Raw genomic sequence first — 26,627 nt, forward strand, 5'->3', positions numbered from 1 at the left:
TTCGAGAGTGTGGCACTCAATGCGGGAGAGAAGAAGTTTTCTTGGCTTCTAATAGTTGTTGCGATTCGAAGCACAGTCAACCTCTGGACATCCACCTGCGAGGAGCGGAGGTATAACGACCCCCGTAGGAAAAAAAAAATTTTTTTTTTTTTAATTACATATGTATATGTATTATTTTAAAGAAACCGGTATAAAGTGAAAAGTGTGTGTGTGCGTTGGTGTATGTGCGCAAGTTGTGTATATGACAAACACATGATATGAAACGGACAAGTTGAGAAAACTCAAGTGACCCAGTTTAAAATCTTGTTTTTTCCAATTTTTAATTGAAAATAACATTGAGAATCGATTTCCCTGAATTTCCCTTTATTTATTTTCTAATTTTCACCCTCCGCTTATAACAACATTAAGACACGTATATTTAATGCGACCGCTCGACAATCACTGTGAATCAACACTCTTGAGGATTATTTTTATTTATTAGTGTGGTGAAAATTTTAAGGAATTTTGTTATTTAATTTTTGGTTTTTTTTTCGAAATTGACAATTATTCTTTTTTCTTTTTTGGAAATCATGGGAACTCGACAAATAATTTCTGTGGTGAGTGAAAAAAAAATTATTTTTTATAAATAAGAAAACGTTTTTCTTTCAATTTTAACTGAAAACGAATTTTGTTTAAATGAATTAAAAAAAGGACTTTTTTAAAATGAATTCAAAAAGAACTTTTTCAAATGAATTAAAAATGAATTTAAAAAAAATTTTGTTTAAATTAATTCAAAAAGATCTTTTTTAAAATGAATTAAAAAAGGATTTTTAAAAAAACAAATTTAAAAAGAACTTTTTTAAAATATTAATTAAAAAAGAATTTTTTTTTAAAATGAATTTAAAAAGAATTTTGTTTAAATTAATTTAAAAAGAACTTTTTTAAAATGAATTAAAAAAAGGAATTTTTTAAAAATGAATTTAAAAACATTTTCTTTCAAATTAATTGAAAAAAAAATTCAATTTTGATTTTCCTTCGAATTATTTTAGTTTTTTCTGTTTTTTAATTTCTGTTTTTTCATTCGATTATTTATTTATTATTTTATTGTTTATTAATTTAATTTTTTTAACAAGTAATAAAAAACAAACGAAAAAGTTAATAAATAATAAAAAAAAAACAACAACAAGGGGAAAAAAAAAAAAAAGTAAAAATAAATAATAAAAATACAATAAAAAAGGAAAAAAATAACAAAAATATTTTAATAAATAATAGAAATAACAACAAAAAAAGTTAATAAATAATAGAAAAACAACAAAAATGGAAAAAAAACCAGTTAACAAATAATGGAAAAAGCTAATAAACAATCAAAGAACAACAAAAAGGGGAAAAATACCCAAAAAAAGTTTAATAAATAAAAAAACATTAAAAAAGTTATTTTAAGAAATTAACTTTTTTGTTGGTTTTTTTATTGCTTATTAAATTTTTTTTGTTATTTGTACCCTTTTTGTTGTTTTTTTATTATTTATTAATTTTTTCTATTATTTGTTAACTTTTTTTATTGTTTTTCTATTGTTTATTAACTTTTTTTGGTGTTTTTTCTATTATTTGTTAACTATTTTATTTATAAACTTTTTTTGTTGTTTTCTCTCCTATTTATTAACTTTTTTGTTAATTGTGTTTATTTAACAAATAATAGAAAAAAACAACCAAAAAGTTAATAAATAATAAAAAACAAAAAAGTTAATAAATAATAAAAAAAAACAACAAAAAGGGGAAAAATAAAAAAAGTTAATAAATAATAAAAAAAAAAACAAAAAGGGAAAAGATAACAAAAAAAATTTAATAAACAATAGAAAAAATAACAAAAAGGAAAAAATAACAAAAAAATTTAATAAACAATAAAAATAACAACAAAAAAGTAAGTTTAAGAAATTAACTTTTTTGTTGTTATTTCTATTATTTATTAAATTTTTGTTGTTGTTTTTTCTATTGTTTATTAAATTTTTTTTGTTATTTTTTCATTTTTTGTTATTTTTTTTATTATTTATTAACTTTTTTTATTTTTTTTCCTATTTTGTTGTTTTTCTACTATTTATTAATTTTTTCCATAATATTTATTAACATTTTCATTATTTGTTTTCCTCTTTCGTTCATCATTTTTTAATTTCTATTAAAAAAAAAAAAAAAAAATTTCTAATTTGCAGTGGAAATTATTTCTCGTTTCCTGACAATTTTTCCTTTTAGTTTTGCGTGTGAATTTTTTTTTCCTATTCTCAGGTAAATCGATGACTTTTGTGTTTTATCTTCCCCACTTCCGCATAGGGGTTTGAGAAATTTTTTTTTTTCTTTTTCTTTTATCTAAATTGTGTTTCTCTATATATACAATTGCAATATATTTTTATCAATTATTTTGAAAGAAAACAATTTCCTCAAAAAAAGAAACAAACAAAAATTCTTTAACATTATTTTTAAAAAATATTTCTTTATTATTAAAAAAAAAAAAAAAAAAAAAAAAATTAAAAAAAAATTATTTTTAAATTCAGGGAGAAAATGTTAAAAAATCGAAAAATTGTGAATTTCACAAAAATAAAAAAATCAAATTTTAAGGAAATAATTAAAAAAAATTACATGAATAAAAAATTTTAAATATTTATTAATTAATAATAATACCTAATGATAATAATTGTTTAATAATAATAATAATAATAATAATAATAATAATAATAATAATAATAATAATAATAATAATAATAATAATAATAACTGTAATAAATAATTAATAATTGTAATAATTTATTTATTTGTTAATTTATCAATATTTTAATAATAATAATAATAACTGTAGTAATAATAATCGTTAAAAACAATAATTATTATTAATGAATTTTAATAAATTAATAAATAATTATTATTACTTAATAATTTATTTATTTATTATTTTATTCATTTTGTTCACTTTATTTATTATATTTATTTACGTATTTTTAAAGTTTAATTTTCATTTTCATAATATTTTTTTTTTCTCTAAAAGAAATATTTTTTTCTTCTCTTCAAAAGCAACATTTCTTTGAAAAATAATGTTTGATGAGAAAAAAAAAAATTATTTTATTCTGAAAAAATTTTTTCTCTACAATAATTTTTTTTTCTCTTTACAAGAAAAAATTTCTTTTTCCTTTTCGCTCCATCTCTTTTGTAAATAAACGTTTTATGAGTTTGTTTAAAAATAACACTAAAAAAAAAGAGCGAAAGAAAAAATAAAAAAAAAAAAAAAAAAGATTAAAAAAAAAGTTGCTCTTGGCATTGAAGCAGGAAATGAGCTCGAAGGTAATGATTCGTCCAAGAAAGGCATTCATGAGATCTGAGGTATGCGAACACATTCAACGGTTTTTAAAGTAATCCGTAAAATTACAAAGCTCCAAACAGAGCCAAAGAGAGAAAGAGAGAGAAAAAATCTCGTTGGGTTTGCCTAAGAAAATTTCCATTCAAAAAATAAAATTTTCTGCGTTTCATTATATTCAAGGTCAAAATTTTCTTTATCTCCAAAATCACGAGATCATTAATTTTCTACAAAAAAAAAAGAAAAATAATAATTCCCCCCCCCCAAAAAAAAAGAAAAATAAAATAATTAAATTTCTTTCTCGGGACGAAGTAAAAAAAAAATATTTTAATTTTTCTGAATGCAAAGAAAGAAAATATTTTAATTTTTCTAAATTAAAAAAAAAGAAAATTTTTTAATAGTGACCAAATTGTACTTTGAACGTAACCAGAAATTGTACCAGAAACCGTACCAAAAATATAGTGAAAATAACAGAAATGTACTTTAAACGTACCAGAAATTAGTCTAGAATGTGAAACCAGAAATTCTGCCAGTAATTATAGCAGAAATTATACAAATAATTATACCAGAAATTGTACCAATTATTATACAAGAAATTGTACCAATTATTATATCAGAAACTGTACTAATTATTATATCAGTTACTCCACCAGAAACTGTACCAGTAATTATACCAGAAACTATATCAGTAATTGTACCAGAAAACTTGTACCAGTAATTAAAATCACAAATTGTACCAGAAAATGAAAAAGAAATTTTATCTTACACTTAAAAGAAGCTAAATCTCAAAAAATACCAGAAATTACGCCAGTAAATAGAACCAGAAATCGTACCAGAAACTATACCCACATAGCACAATAGTATGAGGTAAGGTTATGTTGAGTACTAATCGTAAGGCTCATAAGGTTACACGATATTGCTGTGGTAGACCTGAGGTGAACTAAAAACTTCCGCCATGGAGGTAAGGTTACATGTTAGGGTGTGGTGACTATATATGATAAGGCCATGGTAACCTTACACGTTAAGGTTGAGGTAACGTTACATGTTAAGGTTGATGTAAGGTTACATGTTAAGGTTGAGGTAACGTTACATGTTAAGGTTGAGGTAAGGTTACATGTCAAGGCTGAGGTAAGGTAATTATTAAGTTGTAAGGTTGAGGTAAGGTTGTGATAAGTTTACCAGTTATAGAAAATATTGAAAAAATAATTAATAAATAAATATTCAATTAAAATGTTAAGTGTGTTGCTCTTCTCTATTTTGGAAACCTGACATGAAGCAGAAAATTTTGAAAACAAATTTGGGGGGACTGGGATTCGAACCCGGGATCGGCGCGCATAAACCTATCATTCTAACTAACTGAGCTAAGTAGAGAACTGGCAGAAGGAAAATTAATGTTGCCTTTAAGGAGTTAATCATCTTCTTGGTTCACCTTAAAGGCAACATTAATTTTCCTTCTGCCAGTTCTCTACTTAGCTCAGTTAGTTAGAATGATAGGTTTATGCGCGCCGATCCCGGGTTCGAATCCCAGTCCCCCCAAATTTGTTTTCAAAATTTTCTGCTTCATGTCAGGTTTCCAAAATAGAGAAGAGCAACAAACTTAACATTTTAATTGAATATTTATTTATTAATTATTTTTTCAATATTTTCCATAACTGGTAAACTTATCACAACCTTACCTTAACCTTACCTCAACCTTACAACTTAATAATTACCTTACCTCAGCCTTGACATGTAACCTTACCTCAACCTTAACATGTAACGTTACCTCAACCTTAACATGTAACCTTACCTCAACCTTAACATGTAACGTTACCTCAACCTTAACGTGTAAGGTTACCATGGCCTTATCATATATAGTCACCACACCCTAACATGTAACCTCACCTCCATGGCGGAAGTTTTTAGTTCACCTTAGGTCTACCACAGCAATATCGTGTAACCTTATGTGCCTTACGATTAGTATTCAACATAACCTTACCTCATACTATTGTGCTATGTGGGTACCATAAATCAAGAAAAAAATTTTGCCTCAAACTTAAAAGAATTGTACCCTAAAAATACCAGGAATTCCGCTAGTAAATTGTACCAGAAAATTGTACCGGTAATTAGGATAAAAAATTGTGCCAAAAAACAAGAAAATTCTATTGCCTTAAAAATCAAAAAAAAATTGTACTCTAAAAATACCAGAAATTGTACCAGAAACTGTACCAAAAAACAAGAAAGAAATTTTGGCTAAATCTTTAAAAAAATTGTACTCTAAAAATACCTTAAATTGTACCAGTAATTAAAGCCAGAAATTGTTCCAAAATACAAGAAAAATTTTTTTGACTTAAACTTCAAAGAATTGTACTCAAAAAATACGAGAAATTGTACCAGAAACTATACTAAAAAACAAGAAAGAAATTTTAGCTAAAACTTCAAAAAAAAATTCTACTCTAAAAATACCAGAAATTGTACCAGTAATTAAAGCTAAAAATTGTACCAGAAAATGAAAAAGAAATTTGTCTAGAAATTTATAACAGAATTATACTTGAAATGTACCAAAAATTACTTCAGTTAGTGATACCAGAAATTGTACCAAAATTTGTGCCATAATTATTACAAGACAAAATTCTACCTCAAAAAAGTAACAGAAATTATACCAAAAATTACAGGAAAAAGAAAATTTTTTTTACCATAAAACTTCTGAGAGATTTACACAATAGAAAATCGTACCAAAAATGGTACCAAAATTCGAGCCAAAATTATTACAGTCGAAATTATACCAAAAATTATAAAAAAAAGGAAATTTTTTTCATCATAAAACTTCTGAGATTATTATTTATTATTTTTGGTACCATTTCTGGTACGATTTTCTTTTGTGTAAATAGAAAATATTTTTGCATGAAATCAAAAATTTTTTTTTACTTTATTATTTTATTTATTACTTTTGGTACCATTTCTGGTACAATTTTCTTTTGTGTATTTCAAAAATAATTTTTTTTCCAAAAAAATATTATTTTACTTTATTATTTTTGTTACCATTTCTGGTACGATTTTCTTTTGTGTAAATATAAAATATTTTTTTAACTTAATTATTTTATTTATATTTATTATTTTTGATACCATTTCTGGTACGAGTTTTTTTATGTATTTACACAAAAGAAAATCGTACCAGAAATGGTACCAAAAATTGTTTTTTTAAAATATTTTTTTAATTTATTATTTAATTTATTATATATAGTACCATTTATGGTACGATTTTCTTTTTTCTATTTACACAAAAAATATTTTTTTTACTTTATTATTTTATTTATTATTTTTGGTACCATTTCTGGTACAATTTTCTTTTGTGTATATTTGTAAAATAATTTTTTTTACACAAAATATTTTTTTTACTTTATTATTTTATTTATTATTTTTGGTACCATTTCTGGTACGATTTACTTTTGTGAAAAGTAAAAAAAAGTACGATTTTTGAAAATCGAACCAGAAATGGTACCAAAAATAGTTTTTTTGAAATATTTTTTTAATTTATTATTTAATTTATTATTTTTGGTACCGTTTGTGGTACGATTTACTTTGATACAAAAATCCTTTTTTCACTTTATTATTTTATTCATTATTTTTGGTACCATTTCTGGTACGATTTTCTTTTGTGTATTTGTAAAAAAATATTTTATACAAAAAATATTTTTTTTACTTTATTATTTTATTTATTATTTTTAGTATCATTTCTGGTACGAGTTTTTTTTATGTTTTTACACAAAATAAAATTGTACTAGAAATGGTAAAATAATTTTTTTTAACAAACAATATTTTTTTACATTATTATTTTATTTATTATTTTTGGTACCATTTCTGGTACGATTTTATTTTGTGTATTTATTGTTTTTTGGTACCATTTCTGGTACGATTTTATTTTGTGTATTTATTGTTTTTTGATACCATTTCTGGTACGATTTTCTTTTGTGTATTTATTATTTGATTTATTGTTTTTGGTACCATTTCTGGTACGATTTTCTTTGTGTATTTACACAAAAAATATTTTTTTTACTTCATTATTTTATTTATTATTTTTGGTACCATTTCTGGTACGATTTTCTTTTGTGTATTTATTATTTGATTTATTGTATTTGGTACCATTTCTGGTACGATTTTCTTTTGTATAAACCAGAAATGGTAGCAAAAATAATAAAGTAAAAAAATTTGTTATTGGTACCATTTCTGGTACAATTTTTTTTTGGTGTAAGTGCACAAATGAAAATCGTACCAGAAATGTTACCAAAAATATTTAAAAAAATTTTTTAATAAATATTTTTAATTTCATACAAAAATATTTTTTCCAACTTCTGCTACTGGAAATTCCACAAATTTCCCGCCGAGGAAAATATTGACCTAACAAATGTCACATTAGGAATAATAATAAGAAAAAGAATGACGTGATGAATTAATAGAATTTCTCTCAAAGTGTTTTTTCGGTGATTTAGATTCCGGAGGCGTAAAATAAAAGAAGCAGGAGAGGAAAAAAAAGGAACTTCGTCACAGTTATGATAATTTATTCTTGAAACGAACCGCCGAAATGCCTTTACCGTTATTGCACGAGGATGAGTTGATACTTGATATATAGTACAAGGAGTATGATATACGTTTACTTTACAATACACACTACTGTCTTTCAGTACAGTGCGCTTTACGAGTGACTCTCTGTAATGTGCGTGAATCATTCCATACCGTTAGGATGTAATATCCAATGAGAATATTCTATATACAGATAAATCCTTCCTGGACCATTGTATACACGCAGAAAACTTCCTTTATTTGCCAGGTAAAAAATCGTGAAACGAAATTATTTTCCCACCACTTGAAAACAATAAATCGAATATATTTTTGGAAAAAATACCAAATTAGGAGAAAAATTTGGATCTGGAAAAAAATTGTACCAGAAAATTTGTTGGTGCACCAAAAATTATACCAGAAACCGTACCAAAAAATCAACATAAAATTAATTGAATTTTTTTTATTTTAAACGTACCAGAAATTATACCAGAAAATGGTACCAAAAATTGTACCAGTAAATGAACAAGAAATTTTACCAAAAATTATACCAAAAATGGTTCTAGTAAGTGAACCAGAATTTTTACCAAAAATTATACCAGAAAATGGTACCAAAAATTATACCAGTAAATGAACAAGAAATTTTCCCAAAAATTATACCAGAAAATGGTAACAGTAGCTGAAACAGAAATTTTACCAAAAATTATACCAGAAAATGGTACCAAAATTATACCAGTAAATGAACAAGAAATTTTCCCAAAAATTATACCAGAAAATGGTACCAAAAATGCTACTAGTAAATTAACCAAAAATTATACCAGAAAGTGGTACCAAAAATTGTACCAATAAATGAACCAGAAATTTTACCAAAAATTATACCAGAAAATGGTACCAAAAATTATACCAGTAAATGAACAAGAAATTTTACCAAAAATTATACCAGAAAATGGTACCAAAAATGCTACCAGTAAATTAACCAAAAATTATACCAGAAAATGGTACCAAAAATGCTACCAGTAAATTAACCAAAAATTATACCAGAAAATGGTACCAAAAATGCTACCAGTAAATTAACCAAAAATTATACCAGAAAATGGTACCATAAATTGTACCATTAAATAAAACAGAAATTTTACCAGAAAATGTTACCAAAAATTGTACCAGTAAAAGAACAAGAAATTTTACCAGAAAATTGTACTAAAAATGGTACCAGTAAGTGAACCAGAAATTTTACAAAAAATTGTACCACTAAATCAACAAGAAATTTTACCAAAAATTATACCAGAAAATGGTACCAAAAATGGTAACAGTAACTGAAACAGAAATTTTACCAAAAATTGTACCAGTAAATGGTACGAAAAATAATAACTAAAACCGTACCAAGAAAAAAATGTTTAAGAAAATTTACTGGTTTACCAGAAACCGTACCGAAAATTGTACCAGAAAAAATTCGCTAATACTAGAAATCAAAAAACTATTAGAAAAAATTATTATCAAATTCTTTAAAACAATTCAATTACTTTCAAAAAATATTCGAAATTCAATTATTTTTATAAAATTTCGCAAAATAATTCAATTGTTTAAAAAAAAATTGATAAAATTCATCCAAAATTCAATTATTTTTATAAATAAAAAAATTTTGTCTCAGGAATTCAATTATTATTGGAAATTTTAATAAAATTCTTTGCAACTATTCAATTATTTTTATTAATAATAAAATTCATCGCAGGATTTCAATTATTTTTAATACAATTTTACAGGAATTGATCAAAAAAATGTCAGTATTCTTGAAAATTGAATTTCAATTCCTCGAAAAAATCAATTATTTAAAAAAATGGTTTTTTAAAATTCTTTGAAAAAATTCAATTATTTACAAAAATATTAGAATTTTTCACTGGAATTCAATTTTATTTTGAAATATTTTAATAAAATTGTTCGAAATAAATCAATTATTTTAAATACAATTTTAATTAAATTTTTGTGTAATAATTCAATTATTCTTTTCGATTTTAATAAAATTTTTGCCCAAGAATTCAATTATTTATATAAATAATTGTTTGAATGAATTCAATTATTGAAGATAAATAACAAAATTTTTCACGAAAATTCAATTATTTTGAGACACGTTAATAAAAAATTAATTTAATTCTTTGCAAAATTCAATTATTTCTATGAATAATAAATTAATAATATTCATCACAAGAATTCAATTATTTTTAAAAGTAATAAATTTTTTCTTGGAAATTTTTTTTTAAAAAACTGATGGTAAAGACAAAAAAAAATTGTTTTTTTAGTCATTTTTAATATGGGAGTCGTTTTCAAAGTATTTTTGTCCGCTAAACACAATCCCTGGTTCCCAAATTGCAAAGAACGTTAGGTTTTTGAAAAAAGTAGGGGTAAAAACAGGAAAAATTTGTTTTTTTTTGTCATTCTTAATATGGGAGTCGTTTTCAGTGTATTTTTGCCCGCTGAATACGATCCCGGATTCAAAAATTGCCTAAAACTTCAGATTTTCGAGAAAAGTGGGGGTAAAAACCGAAAAAAATGGTTTTTTTTGTCTTTTTTAATATGGGAGTCATTTTCAATGTATTTTTGGCCGCTGAACACGATCCCGGGTTCTAAATGTGCCTAACACTTCCGATTTTCGAAAAAAGTGGGGGTAATAACCGAAAAAAATTGCTTTTTTGTCATTTTTAATATGGGAGTCATTTTCAATGTATTTTTGTCCGCTGAACACGATCCCGGGTTCCAAATGTGTCTAACACTTCCGATTTTCGAAAAAAGTGGGGGCAATAACCGAAAAAAATTACTTTTTCCTAATTTTTGATATGGGAGTCATTTTCAGGGTATTTTCATCCGCTGAACACAATCCCAATATCCAAAATTGTCCATCACGTCAGGATTTCTAGAAAATTGCGAATAAATACCCCAAAAAACGTGATTTTTACCCTATCATTCACGAAAGCTGAAAAATTTTAAGGAATCTACAATCTAGTCTCTAAATAGTGTTCAGCGGTGAAAAATTCTATTAAAAATAATTGAAATGTTAAGTAGAAAAAATATTTTATTCGCAATTTTCGAATTGGATCAGAATTCTTTTTTTTATATACGCATCTGTCATTATCATAATAATGTAGCGAGTTCACGTGATGGAAATTATATTTGGATCGCGACCCAAAAACCTTGAACCAGAAAATGCAGTTTGGTTACGAAATATGTCATTATTATAACTAAGTCAAATATGTGTCTTGAATTTCTTTACACTTTCTCTATAATATAAAACGAAGAAAAAAACACCTGTCGCTCTAGTTTTTTTTTATTTTATTAATATCTTTAATTTATATTATGATTATTTCTGAATTTTTTTCAATTTTCAATTTTCTTTTTCAATTTTCTTTTTAATTTTTTTTTCTTTCTCAATTTTCTTTTTCTTTTTAATTTTTTTTTCTTTTTCAATTTCCTTTTTCAATTTTCTTTTTCAATTTTCTTTTTCAATTTTCTTTTTCAATTTTCTTTTCCAATTTTCTTTTTCAATTTTTTTTTCTTTTCAATTTCTAATTCTTTTTTTAATTTCTATTTGTTTATACTGTTATTATACTATAATTTTCAAAACAATATACTATTATTAATATATTGATTAAATAGAAAAAAAAAGAATTTTTTTCTCTCTAAATATTCACTTATCATTTTCTTGATTGTAATTATATGATTCTCAACAATTTTCTATTATTTTTCCAATATTTTTTTTTTTTTTTTTTTACTTCTGTTTTTTTTCATCAGAAAAGAATAGTGGATTTTACCGGTTCGACAACCGTAAATTCAGGCTTTAAAATCTAGTCTAGAATCTAGAATCTGGATTGAAAATAAGAAAGAGAGAGAGAGAGAGAGAGAGAGAAAAAAAGGAAGGAAAAAAAAAGTTGAGAGCGCGCACGACCTTCGAAGTCATCTTTTTTAACGATAGATAAACCAACGTGAGAACAACTTCGAGTCACGTAATTGTTATTCTTTAAATTACAAGCGGAAGTTTAAAGACTGGGTTTCTCAAGTTCAGGTCATTCTCACCGCCAAGGAATCTCTTGAGAGACATCGAAAAATAATCAAGTTCCTCTGCCACCTTCTGCGCTTTTTTTCACATTCATATTTTTTCTATTTCCTTACTTCTTTTTTTTATGTAAAAAATGAAAAATTTATTAAAAAATTTGTTTTTTTAAATTTATTTATTTTTATTTATTTATTTATTTATTTATTTTAAAATGTAAATTTTATTTATTTTTTCAGATCAAGTTCAAAGAAACCGAAAAATTAATTTAATGAAAAAAAAAAGTTTAAATAATTTTTTTTTTTTTTTTAAATAATTACTAACTTTTTTTTCAAAAAAATAAAAAAGGGTTAATTATAGAAATTCCTGAATGATAAGAAGGTGAATTGCGGATAAAACTGGTCCAGAAAGGCATGAAAGAAGTTATACAGCGAGAAAGGAAGAGGGAGAGGGAGAGAGAGGGGGGATTCGGCAAGGCGACTGGCCCATGACACCTGTTACGGTCAACGACCAACCTTGCCAGGCTATACAGCATTTAAACATAAATTATCCCCCAAACATGAAATTCTTTAAACTTTAACAATAATTATATCGAAAATAATTGAAAAAAGCAAAAAAAAAAAAAAATACTTCGAAAGAACTGTTTATTACGTCAAAATACCTCAAAGTAACTAAAAAATTAAAAATTCGATTCCTAACAATACCTAAAGGTACTGAAAGTAAATAAAATTACCTAAAAGTACCTAACATTACCTTCAAAATACCTGAAGGTACCTAAAAATACCTCAAAAACACCTGAAAGTATCGAAAAGTACTTAAAGGTACCAAAAATACATAAAAGTACCGAAAGTACCTAATATTTCCTAAAGGTAGTTAAAAATGCAAAAAGGTCCCTAAAAATACCTCAAAGTAAATAAAAAATTAAAAATTTGGTTCCCAACAGTACCTAAAGGTACTGAAAGTAAATAAAATTACCTAAAAGTACCTAACATTAAAATACCTAAAGGTACCTAGAAATACCTTAAAAAGCACCTGAAAGTACCTAAAAGTAATTAAAGGTACCTAAAAAGGCCTGAAGGTACCTAAAAGTACCCAAGGTATACCTAAAATACACTAAAGGTAGCTAGAAAATACCTAAGAGTACCTGAAAAATTTTATTTTTATAATTTTAGTAATTTTAGGTACCCAAAAATACCCAAGGGACCTAAAATTCCCTAAAAGCAGCTACAAAAAAACCTAAGAGTACCTCAAAAATTAATTTTATTAAATTTTAGTAAGTTTAGGTACCTAAAGGTACCTAAAAATACCCAAGGCACCTATCATTCCCTAAAGGTAGCTAAAAATACCTAAGAGTACCTGAAAAATTTTATTTTTATAATTTTAGTAATTTTAGGTACCCAAAAATACCCAAGGGACCTAAAATTCCCTAAAAGTAGCTAAAAATACCTAAGAGTACCTGAAAAATTTTATTTTATTAAATTTTAGTAAATTTAGGCACCTAAAATTCCCTAAAAGCAGCTAAAAATACCTAAGAGTACCTCAAAAATTAATTTTATTAAATTTTAGTAAGTTTAGGTACCTAAAGGTACCTAAAAATACCCAAGGCACCTATCATTCCCTAAAGGTAGCTAAAAATACCTAAGAGTACCTGAAAAATTTTATTTTATTAAATTTTAGTAATTTTAGGTACCCAAAGGTACCTAAAAATACCCAAGGCACCTAGAATTAAAAATACCTAAGACTACCTGAAAAATTGTATTTTATTAAATTTTAGTACGTTTAGGTACCAAAAGGTACCTAAAAATACCAAAGAGACCTAAAATTCCCTAAAGGTAGCTAAAAATACCTAAGAGTACCTGAAAAATTTTATTTTATTAAATTTTAGTAATTTTAGGTACCCAAAAATACCCAAGGGACCTAAAATTCCCTAAAAGCAGCTACAAAAAAACCTAAGAGTACCTGCAAAATTTTATTTTATTAAATTTTAGTAAATTTAGGTACCAAAAGGTACCTAAAAATACCCAAGGCACCTAAAATTCCGTAAAGGTAGCTAAAAATACCTAAGACTACCTGAAAAATTGTATTTTATTAAATTTTAGTAATTTTAGGTACCCAAAAATACCCAGGGGACCTAAAATTCCCTAAAGGTAGCTAAAAATAACTAAGACTACCTGAAAAATTTTATTTTATTAAATTTTAGTGAATTTAGGTACCAAAAGGTACCTAAAAATACCCAAGGCACCTAAAATCCCCTAAAAGCAGCTAAAAATACCTAAGAGTACCTGAAAAATTTTATTTTATTAAATTTTAGTAAGTTTAGGTACCTAAAGGTACCTAACAATACCCAAGGCACCTATCATTCCCTAAAGGTAGCTAAAAATACCTAAGAGTACCTGAAAAATTGTATTTTATTAAATTTTAGTAATTTTAGGTACCCAAAAATACCCAAGGGACCTAAAATTCCCTAAAAGTAGCTAAAAATACCTAAGAGTACCTGCAAAATTTTATTTTATTAAATTTTAGTACGTTTAGGTACCAAAAGGTACCTAAAAATACCAAAGAGACCTAAAATTCCCTAAAGGTAGCTAAAAATACCTAAGAGTACCTGAAAAATTTTATTTTATTAAATTTTATAGTTACAAAAATACCTAAATTTTAATAAAGAAAGAAGTTTTATTGTTTCTCAGCAGTTAAACATTACTCACGCTATCGCTAATCGGCTCTGTAAAATTTCTTACTCGAAATTCTCGTTTATCACGCGCACAATTATATTAAAAAGAAAAGATTTATCTCAATGACTCTAATTTTCTTTATAAGAATAAGATTCATACCCTAACTTATAATAGTTAAGAAATAGAAATATACTTTAATTGTTGGAAAAATAGTTTTCTCTCTCTCTCTCTCTCTCTCTCTCTCTCTCTCTGATTCTCTCCTGTTCAAAGTCAATTATACGGTACATCGCTCGAAATTATCGCAGCGTGACTGGCGTGCGAACTGCGAAAAATCTTCTTTATTAAATATATATAATACAATTCACATAAACACCATATATACGAGACTTTTCCTTATTGTATGAAGATTATTATCATCATTAAATTAAATGTAATATATGCCTGTGTAGTCGATCATTAAAAAAAGAATATTATTTCTCCCTCTCTCTCTCTCTCTTTCGCTTTTTCAGCTGTAATTAATTTCAACTACTCTAAATGCTCATTAGGTGTTTATTAGACATTCTTTTCTAAACCATTACACACCTCAAAAAAAAAAAAAAAATTTTCTTATTTTTCTATATAAAATATAATTAAATAAATATAAAATTTTTTTCTATAGCCTTAAATCTATTCTAATGAAATTAATATTTAAATCTATTCTATTACTCCGAACACTTTTCTATTTCTAATACAAATAATATAATTTAATATAATATAATTATATTTTTATATATATTTATTTATTTAAATTATATATTTATATTTATTTCTTTACATAAAAACAAATTTTAAATTCATAAAATATAATTATATAATATGTTGTCGATAGCCGAAGTCGTTAAGGCGCGTACAGTTAATCATTCAAGAGAGACTATTTCAGGGTCAAGGGTTCGATTCCCCCCAGGTTTTCAATTTTATTGCAAATTTTATTTTTAATAGAATTAAATAGAAAGAATAATAAACAAATTTTTAGTTAATTATATAAAAATTGAATGTATCTAAATGTATTATTTATTTATATTACATCTTTATTATAAATATAAATAAATAATAACATAATTAAAAATGTAAATAAATGTATATGCTATATAAATAAATGAAGAATGGAAAAATATTTTTTTTTTTGTAAATAATTTGTAAATAATTGAATTCTTCCAAAGAATTTGAAAAATACATTTTTTTAAAATAATTAATTTTTTCCAGGAATTGAAATTAATATTTTAAGGGGATTTGAAACTTGATGACGTCACAGTTTGTGCAAAGCATTAGTTTTAAATCTGTGACGTCATCATGGTTCAAATGCCCTTAAGAATAATTACATTTTTTGAACAATTCCTGTAAAATTGTATTAAAAATAATTGAAATCCTGCAATGAATTTTATTAATTTATGAAAATAATTGAATTTTTTAAAAATAATTTTATTATTTATGAAAATAATGGAATTTTTTAAAAATAATTTTATTATTTATGAAAATAATTGAATTATTCCTAAAAATTTGATTAAAATGTTTAAAAAGAATTCTATTTCAGTGAAAATTTTTTTTTGTTTTTAAAAATAATTGAATTCTTCATTTAAGAATTTTATAAATATTGTTTCAAATAAATAATTTTTTCGAAATATAATAAATACAGATAAATATTAGGAAAATTTTATTTTAAATAATTAAATTCTTGTGGAAAACTTTATTTGTAAAAATAATTGAATTTTTCGATTAATTAATTAAAAATAGTTTAAATAATAATTGAAATTCTTCAAAGAGTTTTATTATTTTATTAGAATAATTGAATTCTTGCAGTCTTGCTTAAGAATTTTATTTAATAATGTTTTAAATAATTAAATTTCAATGAAAAATGTTATTATTAGTATGATAGTAATTTAATTATTGTTAATAATTGTATACAAATTTTTGTTAAATAATTGATCTTTTCGAATTATTATTATTATTTTTATTATTATTTTTATTATTATTATTATTATTATAATTATTATTATTTTTATTATTATTATTATTTATTATTATTATTATTATTATTATTATTATTATTATTATTATTATTATTATTGCTTTTTTGTTATTGTATAAAAATAAATCTAAACGGGAAATAATAAATTATATGTTAGTGTAAATAAAAAAAATGAAAAATATAAATATATTTATAAAATTAATTTAAAAAAAAAATTTATATATATTATATATTTTTTTATTTGTATATAAATATAAACTTGACCTAACTTTTTGTTCGTTCATTGAGTAGTTTTTAGAGGTCATCAGGTGAATGCGCGCGTATACAATGAAGAAGCGAGTGCAACTTAGGAATCTCAATGGTCATTCTTAGATGCCCATTAGATAACGCTATGAGAAACAGGTTTTCTCTCTCAATGTATTAAAAAACCAAAAAAAAATAAAATAAAAATAAAAAATGAAAATGAAAAGCAATACATTGATAAACACAACACTTTTTTATTATTATACCTTCGCGCATCTTTCTCTTATCTCTCACCATTCATATACAATATTATATTATATACAAGAGTCTACATCTTTATTAAAAAAAAAAAAAAAAAATTAAGAGAAACATAATCGAAAATTGAAGGCACGCCTTTGCAAATAAATTTCTCAATTTATATTCTGTCTAGAGGGTAAGAAATTGAAGAAGAGGAGGAGAGAAAATGTTTCTAACAGATCTCTAAATTCATATACAATCATTTATATTGTATTGATAGCTTTTTTTATTTTTTTATTTTGTTTTTATTTTTTTTTAAATAAACGTCGATTTATAGAAACACAAAATGCCAAATCAATCAGATAGGGAATTTTTTATACTGATTTACAAGTATAAACAAAGTTATTTTAATTGTTATATAATAATTTAAAAAATAATAATAATAATATTAATAATAATAATAATAATAATAATAATAATAATAATAGCATTACCCGAAAGTATTTTATAAACAAATATAAAAAAACCTAATGATAATAATTAATAAAAATAAATTAGTTTACTAAAAACAAAAGAAAGCTAGTTTTAATTTCAAAAAGCCCGCCTTAGAATTAAATTGACAGCGCTGCTGACTTTCTCGCAAGTGGTAAAACTTTATGTTAAAATATTAAATTAAAGAGAAAAGATTTTTATAATCTACAAATTTAAACAAAATAATTAATAATTATAATAATAATAATAATAATAATAATAATAATATAATAATTTTAATAATTTTAATTATTATGCAATAATAATAATTATTATTATTATTCGTAAAACAAAAAAAAAATAATAATAATTTAACAATAATAATAATAATAATAATAATTACATTATTAAAATGTAGAAATAAATACCTAATAAAAATAACAATAATTCATACAGTTGAATTAATTTACTAAAAAAAAAACAAGTTTTAATTTCAAAAAGCCCGCCTTAGAATTAAATTGACAGCGCTGCTGACTCTCTCGCAAGTGGTGAAACGTTATTTTAAAAATACTGCTTTCTTTCAGATGGCTGATTATTTTGGAGTAATTCTACTATTAATAGGAGCCAATCACGTATTAGGAGCAAAAAAATGCGAGGGCAATGGACTGAAGTACGTTTGGGGTGACGCACTCACCGATTCAATTGACTGTATAGGACCAAATAATATGCAATATCCTTCGTGAGTATTTTGTCCAATATAATTAGCAATTAATTACTAGAATTAATTAAAATATTAATTAATTAATAAATTAATATTAATGATTTTTTATTTATTTTGTTTATTATTTTTTTATTAATTTATTAATTAATAGAATTAAAATTAAAATGTTAGTTAATTCATTAATTAATTACTAGAATTAATTAAAATGTTAATTTATTAATAAATTCATATTGATGATTTTTTATTTATTTTGTTTATTATTTTTTATTTAATTTTTTAATTACTAGAATTAAAATTAAAATGTTAGTTAATTCATTAATTAATTACTAGAAGTAATGAAAATATTAATTAATTAATTACTAGAATTAATTGAAATGTTAATTAATTAATTATTTTATAATTAAAATGTTAATTAATTAATTATTTAATAATTAAAACGTTAATTAATTAATTATTTAATAATTTAAACGTTAATTAATTAATTATTTAATAATTAAAATGTTAATTAATTAATTATTTAATAATTAAAATGTTAATTAATTAATTATTTAATAATTAAAATGTTAATTAATTAATTATTTAATAATTAAAATGTTAATTAATTAATTATTTAATAATTAATTTATTTACATTTTCAATAATTGTAGTAATTATAATGAATTAAACAAAAAAATAATGAACAAAATAAATAAAAAAAATCATAAAAACAATAAATCAATAACTACCTATAATTAAAAAAAAAAATAAAAATAGCAAAAGGAATAAAAAAAATTTCTTCGTCCACTTGTGTCAAGGGGTTAAAAAAAATTGCAATTATTTTAGGGCGGCAATAACGCGAAACTTTAAAAGTCTTTGGACAGGAAATAGCCGAGTGGGAAGATCGCATCAGCCAAGAACAATCGACCCTGAATTAACGAGACAAGCGCTTCTCAGAAATTATAAAATCGCTCAGGGAGATTATAGCATTGCTGCCAACTCCAGATCCGGTGAGTGGTAAATTTTACACAAAAAGATTTCCTACTATTCTTTTTTTTTCGTTTTTTTTATTATTAAAATTTTTATCAAAAAAAAAGAAAAAAAAATTAAACAATTTAATTTATATAAACAAATAATATTAAATTCTCCATTTTCGGCTGAGTAATTCATTTTTCACTGATTGCACTAAATAATTTTTAATTGGACCAAATAATTATTAATTCGACCAAATAATTATTAATTGGACTAAATAATTATTTATCAGACTAAATAATTACTAATTAGACAAATTTTTACTAATTACATTAATTGCTAATTAGACAAATTATTACTAATTACATTAATTGCTAATTAGACAAATTATTACTAACTATTACTCATTAGATTCATTACTAATTAGACTAATTATTGCTAATTATTACTAATTCGACTAATTACTAATTATTACTAATTACTTAATGCTTAATAAATTATTTTGTTAATTAATTACATAACCTAATTAACTATTTTCATAATTAATTATTTTAATATTGAATTATCCAACCTAATTAATTATTTTGTTAATTAATTACATAACCTAATTAACTATTTTCATAATTAATTATTTTAATATTGAATTATCCAACCTAATTAATTATTTTGTTAATTAATTACGTGGCCCAATTAATTATGTTTATAATTAATTATCTTAATTAATTATTTTGTTAATTAATTATCTTAATTGATTATTTTGTTAATTAATTATCCTAATTAATTATTTTGTTAATTAATTATCTTAATAATAAATTATTTTGTTAATTAATTATCTTAATAATTAATTATTTTGTTAATTAATCATTTTGTTAATTAATTATCCAACCAATTGAATTATGTTTTTAATTAATTACGTAACCTAATTAATTATTTTGTTAATTTATTATCCACCATAATTAATCATTTTGTTAATCAATTACGTCACCCAATTAATTATGTTTATTAATTAATTTTTTTAATAATTAATTATGTTTATTATTTAATTATTTTAATAATTATTTATGTTTATTAATTAATTATCTTAATAATTAATTATTTTGGTAATTAATTATCTTAATAATTAATTATTTTGTTAATTAATTATCTAATCTAATTAATTATTTTGATAATTAATTATCCAACTTAATTAATCATTTTGTTAATTAATTTCGTAAATTAATTAATTTTGTTGTTAATTAATAACGTGACATTATATTAATTATTTTCATAATTAATTACGTAACCTAATTAATTATTTTCATAATTAATTATATCCAACCTAATTAATTATTTTGTTAATTAATTACATAACCTAATTAAATTAATTATCGAATTATTATTAACAATTTAAATTAATTTAAAATTTCTCTTCTGGTGGGAAAAATGAATTTAATGTCACATTATGTATAAATAAATCATATGCTGATAATATTATATTGATGATTAATTTAAATGATTTATTCATTACGTATAGAGAAATGAGTGCTTTTGACGAGATTGAATATTTAATGATTTGCTGAAATTTGTGTCCATTAAAATTTACAAAGCATTTCACATTTAATATGTATGTATATAGTTATTTATTAGCGACATTCCTTTACCTCATAGTAATGTCCTCACATATGCAAGTTGACCTTATGACACGAAAACCTGGTTCGACTCTATCCTCCTCTACATATATTTATATATATATATATATACAAAACACAGAATTCTATTTGTCTTCGTATCTATTTTATTCGGTCAAAAAATAAAATATATTTAGGAAGTTGAATTGAAATTTGAATTTTTTAATTTATTTATAAATTTAGGACAAAAAAAAATTATTAAATAGATTTTTTTGCAAACAAATTTTTTTAGAAACGTAAATCGTAACTGTTTCTCGAATTACAAAATTGTTTATTTTCTATTTAATTATTTTGTTTTATTTATTTGTTATTTTGTTTTTTTTTAATATTTTGTTTATTTTTTATTTATTTATTAAATTCTTTTGTTTACTTTTTATTTTCTTTTTTTATAATTTTGTTTCGCTACTTATTGTTTTGTTTCTTTAAATAACTTTTTTTGTTTATTTATTTTATTGATTCATTATTTATTTTGTTTACTTATTTTTTATTTATTTTAATTTTCATTATTTTTATCTAATTTGCTTTGTTTTATTTTTATTTATTTATTCAATATTCTTTATTTACTTTTTATTTGTTTATTTATTTTGTTTTATTGCTTCATTTTATTTGTTTACTTATTTTTTGTTTATTTAAATTTTTATTATTTTTTTCTAATTTTCTTTGTTTTATTTTTATTTATTTATTAAATTCTTTGTTTACTTTTTATTTATTTATTAAATTCTTTGTTTACTTTTTATTTATTTATTAAATTTTTTTGTTTACTTTTTATTTATTTATTACATTATTTTGTTTACTTTTTATTTATCTATTGGTTTGATCAATTGTTTCATTATTTCGTTAATTTTAAATATTTAAATTATAAGATATAATCTAATTTTAAAGTTTAGTTTAATTTCAATTTGAAATTTTTAATGTTAAAGTTCAGTTTAATTAAAATTTTAATATTTTTACTTGTGCGCAATTGTCTAATGCGCAGAAGTTCACTGCGCAATTGTACAATGCGCAGAAGCTCACTGCGCAATTGCCAAATGCGCAGAAGTTCAATGCGCACTCATAGACACGCCCCAGAAAGATACCAGAAAATTTTGTTTCCTTATTTGTTTAGTTATTTTTTGTTCATTTCTTATTTATTTATTTACAGTTTTATTCTATTGTTTCATTATTTTGTTTATTTACTTTTTTTTTATTTGTTTCTTAATTTTTATTCTTCATTATATTATTTATTTTTTATTTTCAATTTTGTTTAATATTTTACTAAATAAAAAAATTGAAAATAAACAAAATAAAATGAGAGACAAAATAAATATATTTATTTTGTTTGTTTTTCTTTTTTATCTTTTTAATTTTAAACATTTTAAAAATAAAATTAAAAAAATAAGTTTTTTTTAAATTTAAAAAAAATTGAAAATAAACAAAATAAAATGAAAAACGAACAAAATAAATATTTATTTTGTTTGTTTTTCATTTTATTTTGTTTATTTTCAATTTTTTTTTTATTTTTTTTTATTTTATTAATTTTTTTTCGTTTTACTTATTTATTTATTTTTTATTTATTTTTTTTTTGTAAAAATTACATTTTTTAAACCCTTGGAAATAATTATAATAAAACAAATTGTAACGACACAAAATAATAGAAATAAATTTTTCTACCTTTTTTTTTTTATTGAATAATTTTCTATCTTTTTTTTTTTTTTTTTTATTATTTAGAGGATAATTTAGTTATTCTTTCGCAAAATTTCAAGAACGCAAGGAATTTTTATTGTCAAAATAAAAAAAAAAAAAAAAGAAATGAAATCCGATCCTGCTAGTTACATTTACTAAACGGCACCGTTTTACTTCAGACAAACAGTCAATACAGTTATGTATCGTCTCCTGTAAACTCAGTAACGGAATGAAATACCCACGATATTCAATTCATTCAAGTAGAAATTTCTCATTTTCTCAAAAAAAAAAAAGTAAAAAAGAAATTATTTATTACTAAAAAAAAACCTTTAAAAAAATTGCTAAAAAAATTTACAAGAAAATTTTTCTTAAATACAATATTCTTTTGCAAAGAAACAAAAAATTTCGAAATGAAAAAAAAATAGAAAATTTTGTTTTAGAATTAGAAGTTTTTTTTTATGAGTTTTTGATGAAAAAAAGAAATAAATTTTATGAAAATGACTTTTTTCAGCACGTGCTTACTCAACGAAGGAAACGTGTGGTTCACCGGCACGATTATGTAAGACGAGGTACAATACCACAGCGCCAATGTACGGCGTGAGTTTGACGAGTGGACAGCCAGTCACGATTGTCCAAAAATTTCCCGATTTATTGCAACAAGTTGTATTTGAGGTTTGCGAGTAAGTGTCAAATTTTTTTATTTTTCGAAATTTTATTATTACTTTTTTATTATTTTATCTTTTATTTATTTATTATTACCTATTTATTTTGTTAATAAATTCGCTTATCAATTTTTTATTATGTTTTGTATTTAATTAATTTTTTTTTATTATTATTATAATAATAAATTATTATTAGTTATTTATTTATTTTCGTTCGTATTTTATTTCTCATTTGTTTTTGTTCTTTCTTTGTATTTATTAGTTATTTATTTATTTTTGTTCGTATTTGACTTCTTTCTCTTGTTTTTGTTCTTTTCTTTTTTGCTTCTTTTGTTTCGTATTTATTTTGATTCTTTGTTTATTTTTGTTCGTTTTATTTTTTATTTACAATTGTTTTAGATTTTGTTTATTTCTCATTTATTTTGTTAACTGTTTATTTATTTCTTATTTACTTTTTTTTAAATATTTTACTTATTTATCATTTTCTTTTGTTAATTTTTATTTACTTTGTTTCTTCATTTATTTTGTTTTAATTTTCGTTTATTTATATTATTTTTTATTTATTCTTTGTTTGTTTTATTGTTTATTTACTTTATTTTAGGTTTGAATTGTTTTGTTTATTGCTTATTTATTTATTTTACATTTGCTTATTTTGTTTATTTTTTATTTATTTATTTTACTTTTTATTTATTTATTTATGTTTATTTTCTTATTTATTTTACTTATTTGTTTATTTGTTTCTGTTTATTTCTTATTTATTTTACTTATTTGTTTATTTCTTATTTATTTTACTTATTTGTTTATTTATATTATTTTTTACATATTTGTTTATTTTTTATTTACTTTATTTTACTTTTTATTATTTCTGTTTTCTTCTAATTTTGCTTTGTTTTTTTGTTTTTTTTTTTGCTTTTTTTTAATTTGTTTAAATTTTTACTCATTTAGTTGAACTTTTTACTTATTTTATATATTTTTTATTTATTTCAACTTTTTATTGTTTATTTTAACATTTTATTGTTTAATTTAACTTTTTATTGTTTAATTAACTTCTTATTGTTTATTTCAACTTTTTATTGTTTATTTCAACTTTTTATTATTTTTGTTTGAATATTTTATCTGAAAAATTAACTCTTATTCCCCAACGGTCACCCATCCAAACTCTAACCGCGCTCAACGCTGCTTAACTTCTATGATCGGACGCACAGTACTACTTGCATCTTAATACTTCGACTCTTCGTTCTTTTTCTCATTTACTTCTCATACTTGTTTACTCATTTTCTTTATTTCTTTCCTATTTTGTTCAATCTTTTACCTATTTTCTTTATTTTTCATTTTTACATTCTTTTATTTATTTATTTCTTTATAAATAAAATATTTAATAAATAAAATATTTAATAAATAAAATATTTAATAAATAAAATAATTTAAAAAATAAATAAAATTTAATTGTCAAAAATCATAAAAAGAAATAAAAAAAAAGAAAGAGAAAAAAAATTTTAACTCTATTATCCGCACGTCATGAAATATCATGATGCATTCAAGGATCAAAGAAGTCAAGACCTAAAAACGGTAAAATTATTAGTAGATAAAATAAAAGTTGTTGCTTTCTGACGTTGCGAAGGAGTCGTGCAAAATTAAGTAGTTCAGTGGAACAAATGAAGAATTTGATATTAAGGGTCTCGTCCCATTCCCTGGCCTAAATTTTCAATAATAATCATTCTCACAATAACTAGCAATAATAATAAAAATAATAACGCAATTTATTTATTCCTCTTTTATAATTTTAGAAAAAAAAACTATATGCTTCCTGTTGAGTTCCCAAAAAAAAAGAAAATTCTCTTATAGACGAAAATAATTGAAAGAAAAATATTTTCACACATTTCTTAAAGAATAAAAAATCCAGAAAAGTCGAATTTTTAGCAAATTCTTTTTTAGAAAAAAAATTTTTTTTTTTAAATAAAATAAAAAAATAAACAAAAATGTAATAATTATTTATAAAATATTATTAATAGCAATAGTTCTTATTATTCCGGGGAAGTAGAAAATAAAATTTTTTTAAGTAACATTAAAAATATAAATAATATAATTTAATTCTTAATTTTAAATAACAATAATAATAATTAAAAATAATAATAATAATAATAATAATAATAATAATAATAATTAAAAATAATAATAATAATTAGTAATATAAAATATTTTACAAAAATAAAATATTTCTATGAACTAACATAATAATATTTTTGTTATTTTTTTATTATTATTCATTATAATTTATTATAATAAAACTGTGGGATATTATTATAAATAAACAAAATAAATATTATTATTATTATTATTATTATTATTATTATTATTATTATTATTATTATTATTAATATTATAGATTAAAAAATTTATTTCTTGTTATTTTTTATTATTATTTTTATTTGTTATGTTATTTCATAAAAATATTTTAAATGTTATTAAAAATTTAAAAATAAAAATAATTAGTAATATGTTCAAGAAATTAAAGAAAGATAATTTTTATTATTTTTTATTATTATAAATAATAATAAAAAATTTTTTTTTTTAGATTTTCAATTGTTTTTCTATTTTTAAAATAAAAAAATAAAAAAAAAATCTCTTAAATATCTTTTGAAAGAAAACAAAATTAATAAAAATTGTTCTTTTTTGCAGATCGAAGGAATGCGAACTAATCCGTGGGGAGTGCACGCAAACGTACGTGCCCTATCTTTTTTTGGTGATCCCCCTTGGTCCTGTTACACTCACTGGTCAGGATTACGTACTCGTTGAAAGTGGCTGTGTTTGTAAACCGAAAAATTCTGCCAACGCCGTCAATAATCCTCCCGTGGTGCCCAATTTTCAATAATAATTCAATTTAAATGAACAATTTTTCATTTTTCCTTTTTTTTCACTCGACAACGAATTTTTTGAATATAAAAAATTTAAAATTTTTAAATTTTAGACATAAAAGTTTAAATATTTAAATTATAAATTTAAAAATTTTAATTTAAAAAAAAAAAAAGTTTAAATATATTAATTTTAAAAAAAAAAGTTTAAATATATTAATTTAAAAAAAAGTTTAAATATATTAATTTAAAAAAAAAGTTTTAATATATTAATTTAAAAAAAAAAGTTTAAATATATTAATTTAAAAAAAGAAAGTTTAAATATATTAATTTTAAAATTAAATATTTAAATAATAAGATTCAATATTATTTTAACGTTCAGTTTTTAATTTCAATATCGAAATTATAATTCTAACGTTCAATTTAATGTTAATTTTAACATTCCAACTTCTGCGCAGGCGTACAATGCGCAGAAGCTCACCGCGCAACTGCATAGTGCGCAGAAGTTCGCTGCGCATTTGCAGAATGCGCGGAAGTTCTCTGCGCACTCGTAGACACGCCTCCGAAAGGTACTAGAAAATTTCGACTATTAAAAA

At 22.0% G+C, this 26,627-nt stretch overlaps 1 protein-coding gene across 2 annotated transcripts; it reads left to right on the top strand.

Annotated features, from left to right (window-relative positions):
* LOC122512508 lies at positions 1-26,128 on the top strand. 2 transcript variants are annotated; one of them, XM_043628384.1, is made up of 5 exons: positions 1-596; positions 18,104-18,258; positions 19,063-19,226; positions 23,029-23,197; positions 25,859-26,128. In XM_043628384.1, exons 1-5 carry the CDS (start codon positions 570-572, stop codon positions 26,049-26,051), a joined length of 708 nt encoding a protein of 235 aa, XP_043484319.1. In that variant the 5' UTR covers positions 1-569; the 3' UTR covers positions 26,052-26,128. The 2 variants fall into 2 exon arrangements, with proteins under 2 accessions (XP_043484319.1, XP_043484320.1); XM_043628385.1 differs by having other exon boundaries at positions 8-110.
* The last annotated feature ends 499 nt before the right edge of the window (positions 26,129-26,627 follow it).

Source organism: Leptopilina heterotoma, unplaced genomic scaffold (genome assembly GCF_015476425.1).
Source record: "Leptopilina heterotoma isolate Lh14 unplaced genomic scaffold, ASM1547642v1 Lhet_123, whole genome shotgun sequence".
Classification (NCBI taxonomy): domain Eukaryota; kingdom Metazoa; phylum Arthropoda; class Insecta; order Hymenoptera; family Figitidae; genus Leptopilina; species Leptopilina heterotoma.